The sequence below is a fragment of the Pavona decussata genome, unplaced genomic scaffold, assembly GCF_977016875.1.
Source record: "Pavona decussata unplaced genomic scaffold, jaPavDecu1.1 SCAFFOLD_143, whole genome shotgun sequence".
Lineage (NCBI taxonomy): Eukaryota > Metazoa > Cnidaria > Anthozoa > Scleractinia > Agariciidae > Pavona > Pavona decussata.
The window spans coordinates 3117082-3129917 of record NW_028145556.1 but is presented as its reverse complement, the minus strand read 5'-3'; the positions used below and the strand labels follow the sequence as shown (position 1 = coordinate 3129917).

At 37.4% G+C, this 12836-nt stretch overlaps 2 protein-coding genes across 2 annotated transcripts in view; both read left to right on the top strand.

The window, feature by feature from the left end:
* The first annotated feature begins 1601 nt into the window (after positions 1 to 1601).
* On the top strand, positions 1602 to 6113 carry LOC146466615 (fatty-acid amide hydrolase 2-A-like). Its single transcript, XM_085127267.1, has 2 exons — positions 1602 to 2361; positions 4871 to 6113. The coding sequence occupies exons 1-2, from the start codon at positions 1665 to 1667 to the stop codon at positions 5818 to 5820; spliced, it is 1647 nt and encodes a 548-aa protein (XP_084983393.1). The 5' UTR covers positions 1602 to 1664; the 3' UTR covers positions 5821 to 6113.
* Positions 6114 to 9038: 2925 nt separating this feature from the next.
* LOC146466614 (unconventional myosin-VI-like) overlaps positions 9039 to 12836 on the top strand; it is a 33823-nt gene continuing 30025 nt past the window's right edge. Inside the window, exons 1-4 of the mRNA XM_085127172.1 lie at positions 9039 to 9242; positions 9348 to 9417; positions 10658 to 10731; positions 12038 to 12167. Of these exons, the coding sequence (XP_084983298.1) occupies positions 9126 to 9242; positions 9348 to 9417; positions 10658 to 10731; positions 12038 to 12167 (391 nt within the window). The 5' untranslated portion in view covers positions 9039 to 9125. The remainder of the gene's footprint in view (positions 9243 to 9347; positions 9418 to 10657; positions 10732 to 12037; positions 12168 to 12836) is intronic.

Below are 12836 nucleotides of genomic sequence, written 5' to 3'. Positions count from 1 at the left end.
GAAATCCTAAAAGATATTTGCCTGGTCATTCTCTAAGACTTCTTAAACCTTCAAGTTGTTTATAAATGTATTGTAATTAAAAACGCGATGAAACACGGTAAACAAAATGCGCGAAATGGTTGAATCAGTTTGTACGTTGCTGGATTCAAGCAAGGCAAATCACTGAATTTATTTGGCTGCACTGCTACTCAGATCAACCTCAGCAAGTTTCAGCAATGCGACATACCACGATTTTTTAGAGGCTGCAAAGAAGGATTTCCAACTTTCCAACCACTCTTATTGGCCTTGTGTGCTCTAAAGCAAGCAAACAAACGCCTGCATGCCTTGAGAACTCTCAAGTGATGCGGCGTTCCTCCAGATCTATCTCCATGCGGTGTGTTGTCACTTTGTACCGTGGCAGGCCTCGTCTGGCACCCGTCCTTGACTTTAAAACTTAGTGACCAGATTGAAGACATTTGGCGTAGGGCTTATCTATCCGTGCTTGTCTTACCGTGAATGAGAAGCACTTGTCCAACTTAATTTACCTACACTTTACAGGAATAGGAAAATGTACAATTGTACAATGGTTGTTTAAAAAAAAAAAAAGCGTAAAAGCGTACGCGACAATGCCGAAAGGGCTTTTACGGCACTTTTTTTGGACAACCTTCGTCGAAACAGCTGTATACAGATACAGCTATTTTAATTAACGTTGTCGGATCAAAGTATAAAACTATGGCAAGACCTCAAGATTCTGTGGATTTTTTTTTATGAAAAAGGTCATGGAAATCAGCTATGCCTCGTCTGTCCAGTGAAGATATACGATGGCGAGCCAAATGGATGAAAGGAATGTTAGGATATCAAATGGATGAGGTGTCAGCCTCTTTGAAGATGACTTGAAGCTTTAAGCTTTGATCAGACAACGTTAATTGAAATAGTTGTATAAACATCTAATAAAGTTCAGAAGTTCAGGTCAATAAATCTGTGCGGACGTGACCACCAAGACTCCTATTATTTGGATAATTGGACAATAGAGACTGAATTTTTACCTGTATTATTTTATCCGTATTTATACTGTTCAGTTTAAAAACATTTGGTCATGATAAAAATGTTCTAAGAGATAAATATAACCTTTCTTTAGTCGAAACCCATGTTTCCTATAGCCATGATATGGTATGTTCTTAAATTTGAGTTAATCCGCTCAGCCTCAACGTTCTTATAAAAAAGGTTCTAATAAAAAAAAGAGTGTATGTCCATAAAATGCGAGAAAAGGTGATCAGTTAGCATTTTTGTAAAGCCAACACTGAACAGCTTGTAACTTCGAGGAGTACCGGATTCCATTCTCTTAAACTTTCTGCAACTTAAATTTTCGGCCAAGATATCCCAACATCCGCATGCATTTAAAAGGACAAAAAATTAAACGATCTGGAATTTATTCAACACGCTTTCGACAAGCTTTCGACATTTTCAGCACTTTCAACAATGCTGAACGACTTGCTTAAACGCTCCTCGATATTTGGTTCAACAAAGTGTTGAACGCGTTGCCAACCTTATATGACTGTAATGATTATTAAAATATGTTAATGTAATGCATATATTCATAATTAACAAGGGAGCTTTCACTATTAGCATTTTTGGCATTTACAATAGATAAATACGAAACGTGTCGAAAAGTGTACGGCAAAGCGATGGGTCTCATTAAGCTATGTTTATCCGTTTTCTCCTTGGCTTTCAAGGCATTAGAGTCTGTTGGAATTTTGTGGGACATTCGTCTTCGATTATCTGAGTTCATCTACGGGAAACACGGAGTTACAGTCCGCGGGCCGGCGAACAGTATTTTAAAATTACCTGCATGTGTTATTGCTCAGAAGATAAAGCAACGCAACCTGACATGCGAGGAAACAATTCAAGCATTTATCGACAGAATTCACCAAGTGAACCCGTTGCTGAATGCTGTAGTTGGCGATAGGTTTGAGGAAGCCCTCGCGGAGGCCAAACACATCGATAAAGTCCTCGATTCTACCGAGACAGAAGTTAGTCAAGAAAAATTGAATTTATTAAGCAAACCTCTTCTGGGAGTTCCAATCACCGTAAAAGAGTCTCTCGCATGCAAGGGATTCACGCAATCCGCCGGGCTGGTGGATCGAAAACACACGGTTGCTACCAAAGACGCCAGCGTTGTTGAAAATCTTCGGCAAGCCGGCGCTATTCCGATCGCTGTCACGAACTGTAGCGAACTGTGCATGTGGTGGGAGACGGAGAACAATGTGTATGGTAGAACAAACAATCCATACGACACATCTAAGATAGCTGGTGGAAGCTCTGGTGGTGAAGGTGCGATCATATCCGCCGCTGGGTCAGTGTGTGGTGTTGGATCTGATGTTGGTAAGTAAGTGCAATTGTTGTGCAACCTCTGCAAACCACTTCGGCATCAGAATTATTTTGCTCATTACGCTAAATTACTTAACGTAACGTGAGTTTGTACTGTTACAGCTATTATCTGATCACAAAAGATGTTCACTTCATCGTTAACTTTATCTTAAACCATTTTCTTATTTTCTCAGCCCCAAAGCTTCTTATAGCAAGTGATATTCATCTATCCTTACGCGCACGTTAATTAGATATAGGTGGTCTGCATTGCCGCCGTGTTAGTGGACAAAACAAAAGAAAATTTGTTCATAAAGTTGGCACAAAAATGGCAGTAAACTTCCAGAGGAGAAAAATCTTATTGTTCCTGTCCACCAACATGGCCGCCATGACCCATCAATGGTGATCATAGTACGCTGGGCTTCTCTTTAAACGAACAATATATATATATATAAAAAATTCGTAAATCTGCAAAGGCTGTACGAAATAAAACAGTTGAAACACGTTACGTGTAATTACAAACTGATCAAAACTGAATATTTTACAATTGAATGGCGTGAAATACGCTTTCCCAGATCCAATAAAACATTCAACCTTCGTCTGTAGCGGAGTTGAAGTGTCCGCGGTTCATTGTTAACTAGAAGGATTTTATTCGTGTCTCTAAAGATGCTTGAAATGATAAAAAAAAAAAATGAATAAATAAAATAATATGAATAATTTAAACTGGGATTTCAGTGGAAACCATGCTAAGAATAGTTCTGTCACTCAAACAGGTAAGTTATATCACGAAACCGGTTTGACTGTCCAACAGGCTTGAAAAATATGTGATTTGGGCCTCGTGCCCAAAGAGAAGAGATGTAAAATTCTTAACTTAATTTATCTCCTGTGTTTCGAGATCGTTTAATAGCGCCCAAACTGAACGAGTTTTATTATGTTAAACTTGCTGATGCAGCTGGTATAAGCACCCAGCAGTTCAGCTCGATGAAATATCTCTTCGAAAGGCCTTTGCCGACAAAGAAATAATTCGTGCTGAATCGTGATGAAAAACTGAAAATCAGTTTCGGTGCCAAAATGTCACCTCAAACTTTCGTAAAACTACAAAAATAACCTCTTTTGTTTTCAGATGGACAAAAAATACCTTCGACATTGTGAAATTCTGAAGCCAGCTTGCAGTTTCGGAAAGGCAACGGAAGCTTAATTGGAAATTCGAAGACTCAGGGCACTTTACATTTCTCAGAACTGGGCGCAAGCCAGACCGGTCACGCCGTAAACGGAATGTACCAATTTGAAGGATAAGTTTTATCCTACGGCTCTTCTGATTTCTTCAACTCGCCGTGACGTTTATTATAAGAAGCGGTTGAAACCAAAATGGAACTTTAAAAGTTGAAAGGGTTAAACTCGTAGTTAAAATTTCGGGACATATCGAGTCCTACGAAACTCACATTTATCATGATTCTTTGCAGAGGGATTTGTTAAAAATAGTCAGTTATACAGGAAACCTAACTTTTCCAGCTAACAATTAACTACTTTCAATTAAACCAACTGCTTCCGATTGGTGAATTTATTTATTCGTTTATTTATTTACTTTAAAGTTAATAAATAAATAAATAAATAAATAAATAAATAAACAAATAAGGGGAATTCCTTATATTTACCAATAACGGAAACCGGTTCAGTTAAGCAAGCTCTTCACAAAAATTTGACAGGAAAACAGCCATCGCATCCCTTTTTACCTTAATTTCAACTGACTGAGATAGTTAGGAAATAATCCGCACGCACACCAACAGTGATATTATATAAGAATTTAAAGATTATAAAATCGACGCTATTAAAAGAGTTTCAACCGTCGTTTCGGCAATGCTGCCTTCTTCAGGGTACAAAACTATTAATACTATATGAAGAAGGCAGCATTACCGAAACGTCGGTTGAAACTCTTTTAACACTGAGCGTCGATTTTATAATCTTTAAATTCTCATTTAATAACTACGCTGCGCAGTATTTCAACCTTTATTACAGTGATTTTATATATATTTGACGTTTTTATAGATACTAGAGACGCATAATCGTCTGGTTGAACTAGGGCTTGACGCACCGATATGTTTCGTGCGTCTGGTTAATTGAAATGCGTCTTGAAGTTCGTCTAATATAAAGGCGGCCGCAAGATGGATTATGCGTGTCGTCAATCTATCTGCTTCAGTGTGTCTTGAACGACTCACTTTCGAAGAGAGTTCGTCTAGACGCATGATTCGTCTTTGCCCATCGTTGTGCTGTACGAACTACGAGACGCATCTAGTAACAAGCTTGAGACGCACAAAAAGTTTCCGTACACTTTTAAATGTCGCAACCGGTTATGACTTGAACGTAATTTGGCAGTGTATATAAAAAAGATAACAGCTATTATAGCATCATCGTATATTTACTATTTATTCCCCATATTGAGGAGCTGCAAGCGTCTGCATGTCTTCCAGCTTGAAATATCATGCTGGCTTTACCAGAATTACACAAACGTTTCCTCTTTCCTTTGCAGGTGGAAGCGTCCGAATGCCAGCGTTTTTCAACGGAATATTTGGTCACAAACCCAGTCCTTCAATCGTCCCCAATGATGGGCACTTTCCACAAGGCAGCAGTGAGGCCTTCAACGAGTATCTTGTCATGGGGCCACTTTGTAGGTACGCGGACGATCTTGTCCCAATGCTGAAGGCCATGGCAGGCCCTAAGGCTGATGAGCTTCACTTGGATGAAGACGTCGAGTTATCATCTCTCAAAGTTTACACTATGCATGACTCTGAGTATCCATTTTTGACTTCACCTGTAGACTCAGAACTGTTGAGGGGCCAAAACGAGGTTTGTACTTTTCTAAAGGAGCAATTTGGTGCGACAGTTCAAGACGCCAACACGACGCTGTTTCGGTACTCGCCCCTTATTTGGTCGGCCATGATTCTCTCGGCAGAGAACAATAAAATCACCTCGCAGTTTCTGCAGAATGAAAGCGAGGCAGTGGCCATAAACCCGTTTTCCGAGATTTTCAAGTATTTTCTTGGATATTCAAAGTACCATTACGTCACTTTGGCCGTGGCGGGAATTGAGCATCTTCGAGATCCTTTACCCAACTGTTTACCGGATGTTGCGTCGAATTTTATCACGATGGGTTTCAAACTGCGTGAGCAGATCCACGACCTTCTTGGTAATGATGGGATTTTGCTTTATCCATCACACCCTAACACAGCGCTGTCACACCGAAGGCCGTCTCTAGCGCCCTTAAACTTCAGTTACACATCCATCTTCAACGTACTTCATCTCCCCGTCACGCAGTGCCCACTGGGTCTTGACAAAAATGGACTTCCGCTGGGCATACAGATTGTTGCTGCAAGAAACAATGACAGGCTGTCAATTGCCGTTGCTAGGCACCTTGAACGTCAGTTTGGTGGATGGAGCGAGTGGTATCCTGGGAAAATTTCAGACAAGAAGACATTGTAGTAAAACAATAAAATTTATTGAATCATAAGTGGGGATTGAACACCAAAAAATAAACTGTAAAGTTTACCAAACGCAATTATGGGAACTGAAATCTGTTTTTGAAACAGTATCTGTAAAAACACGGGGACGGAGAGTAAAATCGATCGCGAAACTCGGCTTGAGTCAGCTTGAAAAATTTCATAGCTTTTTGAATGTCTGGAAATTCACTGAAAAATGCCACTGAGCTATTTCTCAGAGTAAATATGATTTGAATTGTGTTTAAGATGTAATATATTCTCTTTTGCACAGACAAACGGTTGTACAAGGTTTCATAATGTTGAAATTGCATGATTATCATTTACTTTTTTTACTTGGTAAACAGATGCAGTGGAGGGCCTTAAATATTTTCATGCAGTTTCTGCCTAATGTGGCCTTCGCCTGTTAATAACTAAAATTTGATCATATAACCCCTGTGTTAAAAGTGCCACAATTGTATGTCACAATCTATAGTGTTTTAAGACCCTCAACATGTACATTGCAGCACCACGCTGTTATCAAGAACTTACTATAACCTCTCTGGGTCACCCAACGAGAACACTTAGGTAAAACGCATAAATTGTTGTCTCCAATGTTCCCCGAGATCGCTCTGCGGCCTTTGAAAGTCATGCTCGTGTAACCTTATTCATCCTTTACGGGTAAATTAAGAACTCACAATATGACTAGCTCCCAGTTGGCTCGATAGCTCAGTTGGTAGAACACCACACTGGCATCGCAGAGGTCATGGGTTCGAATCCCGTTTAAGCCTGAATTTTTTCAGGCTTTCTTTTCGCAACCGCTTAAGTTGCGTAGTAACTGCTAGGATCTTTCTTCCATTTGATCTTTCATCCGCAGTTCAAAATATATGTTTCATATATTTACATTTATTCAGTTTGATCTGCTTAGATATGTTTAAAAATTAAAGTTGCAGAAAGTTTTAGAGAATGGAATCTTACTCCTCGAAGTTACAAGCTGTTCAGTGTTGGCGTTACGAAGATGCTAACTGACCTTTTTTCTCGCATTTTATCGAAATATTTGCCCCTCCGAAAACACCAGGAATTAGTTCTCCAGTGTTATGCAATTTTAAATTGTAATTTTCGCGAAGAAAACGTTAGATTTTCTTTTAACTTGTGCGATTGAGGCCATTCTAACAGATATCCACCATAGTGAACCGCTGAGTGCCCCTGTTTTTTTGACGCTGTAAACTTTTAAACATATTTTTCACTCATTCAACCGGTTTAGGTTTAACTTTGTCATTTTCAGTACATTATTTTTATTGTGTAGTGCCATGTAGCACGTGACACTCTTGGTTTTTCTCGATTTAAGCGCTGCCTTTGATACGGTTGATTACGTTATCCTTCTGAGGGCCCTTGGCAGCCTTGGCATTGGGGGAACGGTTATTGAGTGGTACAGGTCGTATCTATCGGGGCGTGGCCAACGTATATCTGTTCATGGATGTACTTCCGAGAGGTTTAATCTAGACTGTGGTGTACCGTAAGGCGCCTGCTTTGGACCTTTGCTGTTCTCAATTTACACCAGTTCTCTGCTGAGTTTTGTCCAAGACCTCTTGCCTACAGTCCACTGCTACGCGGATGACAATCAGCTCTATGCATCTTTCAGCCCAGCAGATGAGAATGGTCAGTGTGATGCTATCGCTGCTATGGAGAGTTGTGTTAGAGTGATAAGGAACTGGATGCACAAAAATCGACTCCTGATGAATGAGACTAAAACTGAGTTTCTGTTGATTGGAACGAAGCAGCAGCTCGCTAGAGTCAATGTAGACCCTGTGATTTCAAGTCGGTAGTGCAGATATAGTCCCGCACTCACCAGTCAAAAATCTCGGAGTGTGGTTGGATTCGAATCTGTCTATGGTAGAGCACATTACTAAGGCTAGTTCCGCAGCGTTTTTTCATTTATATAACATTTGCAGCTGATTAGAAAATATCTTTCCAGGGAAAACACGGAAACCCTGATTCATGCTTTTGTATCTAGCAGAATTGACTATTGTAACAGTTTACTGTATGGTGTGCCTAACTGCCACCTACATAAGTTGCAGCGGGTACAAAATGCAGCCGCGCGCCTTATTTTTGAAGAAAGCAAATACTGCCATGTAACGCCGCTTCTGAAATCATTGCACTGGCTGTCCGTCAAATATAGAATCATTTTTAAAGTGCTTTTAATTACTTTTAAAGCTATTCGCGGTCTGGCGCCCGTCTAGAACTGCGAATTACTGAATCTCAATTAAAGATGTATCATTAAGTAGATATCGCTTGCGTTCAACGAAGTCTTTGACGTTAAACTATCCTGCATTGAAGTTTTTGTTAAAAGTAGAAATAATAATAATAATAATAATAATAATAATAATAATAATAATAATAATAACTTTTTTTAATAATAATAAAAATTTCTATAGCGCAAATTCAACTAAAGTTTTCAAATGCGCTTTACAATTAGTATTTATTAAACAATATATATACTATTTAAAAGTAAACTGTAAAACATAAAAATTAGATCTTGCCGAAAAACAAAACAATTTGATTTCCCAAGATAGTAAAAATTTAGAAACAATTATCACAAAAAAAAAAAAAAAATAACAACATGAAATCGCCAAATCGCCTTTTTTTTGCTTACGATAATGCATGCCTTGTTCGTGAATGTTCTATTGACGACCCTGAGTTTGAACATCTAGAGAGCTATAATACTGATTATATTCAGGTTTGCAACAGATATTCAGGCCTTTTCTCCCAACTTTGAAATTGAAGGATGACTTGTAATAAAAGTGATATTTTAGAGAAGCCTCCTATTGGAAACAATGAAATACGAAACTTGCTGAACTCTGAACCGGGAACTGGGTCTAAATGGCGCTCTGAGAAAACTAGGACCTGACTTAAACTTCCCAATTTAAGATCTAAATAAATGAATCATTGTCAATACAGCCGTTCCAGGAAGACAAAGACCCGACAAACATCCCCAGCTCACAAGCGTTTTCAAAAACTAAATCTTTTGTTGAATTTCTGTCATTCAAATTATCTAGTTGTAAGGTTGCATGTAACTTTTGTTGTGTTTGACTAATATTATCGATATATTTTGTAATACCAGTTCATAACATACACCCAAAAATTTACCGGTATCGCTTCAGCTTCCGCTCGAGGTTGCTATGACGTCATTTGGTTTTTCCACGTGACCCAAAGCAACCCGGCAAAAATAATAAAATAGAGTCGCTTGGTCGGTTGTATCGTTGCACCGGGTTCCACGTAGTGTTCGCCAAGTTTTTAAGCTTGTAGAACATTATGGATGGTGGAAAAAAAGTTTGGGTACCTGACAACGAGCATGGCTTTCGTTTGGGAGAAATTGTTGACCTGGGATCGGATACGATCACTGTTGAAGTCGATGGCCCGAAGGGAAAGGTTAGATCGTGCGACAGTTTCCATAATTTTGTTTTCGATTGTATGGTAAGATTTATTCCCTTTCAAAAATCATTAAGGGAGATAATATTTTTCTTACTCTTACAGGTTGTGACTGCTCCTTATGATCGCGTTTTCCCGTCGGAAAAAGATAATACAAGAGATTTTGAGGACAATTGTAAGCATTGAGGCGCTTGGAATCTAAATGGGGGGGAGGGAAATGTCATACTGTATTTAAGCTCGAGTTTTTAAGCATATAATTTGATGCACTACAATTCAGTACAGCGTTTAAATTAAAATGGTTTGCTGCTTGATATTGTTAGTGTCAAGGATTACTTGTGGATTAAATTTTCTCAGACGGAACAAAAGTTTCTAAAGTTTATTTTTGTTTAGTGATGCATTGGCAACCTGACAGATGTTTTGGCGAGATACTTTCAAATTCTTTGGCTAAATACGAAATTAAATTTTCCCATTCTTTATGCGTTTGTATGTGTGTTCACCAAAGATTGAGGCTTGCCTCAATTTACGTTTAAGGTCATCATTTTGTCTAAACGTTAGTGAAACATAAATCATTATGTAAGGTTCATTTATAGTGTGTTTCAAGTTTGGAAATGCTATTATAAAAAATTTATAGGGATATGACCGCTGATTTGACAGATATTAATTGTGGAGTTTCAGAATAGTTTATTTAAGTTTTAAATGTAGTGATTTACAGTAATCAACTTAGCTGTAAAGGTAAAAATGTTTTGCATATACACTGTACAACAAAAAGCCTCTTCCAACACGCAGAATTTGACAAATAGAACAATAGCAATGAGTCCCTTATTTCAAATCAGCATCACTTAATATGTTATATGAAATAATAATAATAATAATAATAATACTAATAATAATAATAATAATAATAATAATAGTAATAATAATAATTTAAAAATATAATAATACTTTATTAGTAGAAAAACAAACAACAAATACAGAAAGGTGATTAAAAATATCGGTATCGGAAAAAAGAGAAAAACGCTTCATAATTCTGCAGTTCATGCTAAGAATATCCATACAAAAACTTTTTCAAAGACGTTGATCGATCAAATAATATATACCAAGTTAAAAATCTTAAAAAAAGAAATAAAAACCAACATCAAATGGAAGGCTACCGAGAAAAATTAGAAAAACTAAGAAACAATAGCAATGAGTCCCTTAATGATAATAATAATAATAATAATAATAATAATAATGATAATAATAATAATAATAATAATAAAATGAATTTGTCAAACTTAACAAGATTTGTGTGGTACAGTACTTTTAGAAACCTGCTCCAAATTCTGGACATGCAGAATTTTGTTGTAAAATATTTAAATTTCCTAAATTGCTCAAGTGATAATTCAAATGTTATTTTACCTTTTACTTATTTGCAGGTTCTTTGATGTTTCTAAATGAAGCGACTTTGCTACACAACTTGAAAATTAGATACCAGAAGGATAAGATATATGTGAGTGATGTAACTTGGTTGACGTAAAAATGGTTGTGTATGCAAATTTATCTGCTCAAATTAAAGGGTAAATTTCTAACATTCTAATGAGTAGCACAGGTTGTATGAGCGTGTGGAGGGACTTTGTGACTTAATTAATAGAGGAAGGCAAAGTGGTTTTCAAGTGAGGGTTTTATAAAATTGTTAATGTATATCAAGATTGAACATCAATTTATAAAATAATGCTTTCTTTGTGCAAGAGGGGGAAGGGGGACCAGAAGCCAGTGGGTAATGCAAAAACTGACAACAATCTCAACCTACATGTGATGCTAAAGCCTTAGAAGATAAGCATATTATAAGGGCAAGCAAAATCATAAGAAAATGTATTTGTGAATCACAGCATTATTAAGTACACTTTTCGATTTTCTTGGGCTCATCTTACACTGTTTCCCACAAAATTAATAAACACAAGCATATTAGGCGACATAATTATACATGTGCAGTGTTGTTGAGCTCTTATTTTTATGCTTGTACGTAAGAACAAACAGTGCAGAAAGACAAACAAAAGTAAACAAAAGTTATAACATCACTGAGGGAAAGTACACCCTGATTGGTCAATAAAGTGACTGTTTACTATTTGCCCATTTATTTATTTACCAACGTAGCCTACCCCTGGTTGGTGTAAGCTACATTTAGCATTCACTCTGACTGTTGCATGTTAATTTTTGTTAGAAAAAAATTCTGGTTTAGTGTTGGTTTTTTTTCAATGTTTTGTTGGTTAGCAATCTCTCATTTGTATGCATAACCCCATACTGTACCCTGAGCTTTAAATTATTATTAATTTTGTTGATTTCTTTTCTTGTGCTTATGTTGTGCTTATTACACACCAGTTCACAAAATTTTTTTATGTTCATGTTTTTGCTATAAATGTTTGTAAACACTTTTTTGTCGCATAATTTGCACAAGTGTGAGTTAGGCTTAAGTCTGAGAATTGAACCAAGACCATATTGATGAGACAAGGGCCAGTACTGTGTCAGTGGAGAGTAGAAATGAATGTTTGGTTTTGTCCACAGAATTGATGAGATAATCTGGCCAGTGTAAAGAGATTCAAGTGTTGACATTTCGAATGTTAGCCCTTCTGTTTTGAAGAAGGCCTTATAATGTCTGCACTCGAATCTCTTTAAGGTGGCCAGTTATGACCTTATCAACTCTGGTGATAAACCGAAACATTGTTATTGATGAGAGGCCAGTAACCATGTCACTGTACTGCAGATACTGATACATCCAGCTATTATTAAAAAGTGAATACTTGTGTTTGTGCTTTCAGACTTATGTTGCAAACATTCTGCTCGCCGTCAATCCATACCATGAAGTCAAAGAACTTTACTCCAAGGAAAGAATTAAACAGTATCATGGAAAGTCGCTTGGCGTGCTTCCTCCACATGTGTTTGCTATTGGTAGGAATATTAACATCATAATCCAGCTGAAAAATCCTGAAAAAAATTGTTTTCCAAAGCAAAAAATCCTAAATAAATTGTCTGCACACATGCAAAAAAAATTGTCCGCAGGAAGATGCAGCCAGAAGAAAATTGTTTGTCTTAAAACAATTTCATTCCCCCCTCCAAAAAAAGTAATGGTCTCACCCTTAATACAGCATGATGGCCAGCGAAGTGTGACTTTTGTTGGATCAATTGAAGGGCTGGGAGCATAACCGACTTATGTCGAATTTCAGCCCGTTTTCCGAGTTTGCTCGGATTTGTCCGAATTTTTGCATGTGAACTTCAATTCGATTGAAAAACATTGTTCACTATTTTTTTCCGCCGATTTGTGTTTCATATTAATGCCATTGGGAATTGTTACCATCTTCTAAAAAAAAATCGATAACATTATAGTCACTATGGATGACCAAAAGGACAATGCATTGAGTATTAATATTTGTATTAAATAGGAACTTGTTGTCTTTGAACCACGGCACACGAAAGCGGTCTTTCTCGCGGGAGAAACGAAAAGAATTCTGTTACACTTTCATTTGATTGTTACAAACTACTATGTGCGTGACAGGAATGTAAGAAACGCACCTCAGATACAATACGTCATCAAAATGTCCGCACAGTTCTCGGCCACAG

Excerpts from the sequence above, each read along its gene's own strand:
- LOC146466615 (XM_085127267.1), top strand. The coding sequence starts at position 1,665 with ATGGGTCTCATTAAGCTATGTTTATCCGTTTTCTCCTTGGCTTTCAAG. Across the intron at positions 2,362-4,870 it reads TGGTGTTGGATCTGATGTTG|GTGGAAGCGTCCGAATGCCA; the intron begins GTAAGTAAGTGC and ends TTTCCTTTGCAG.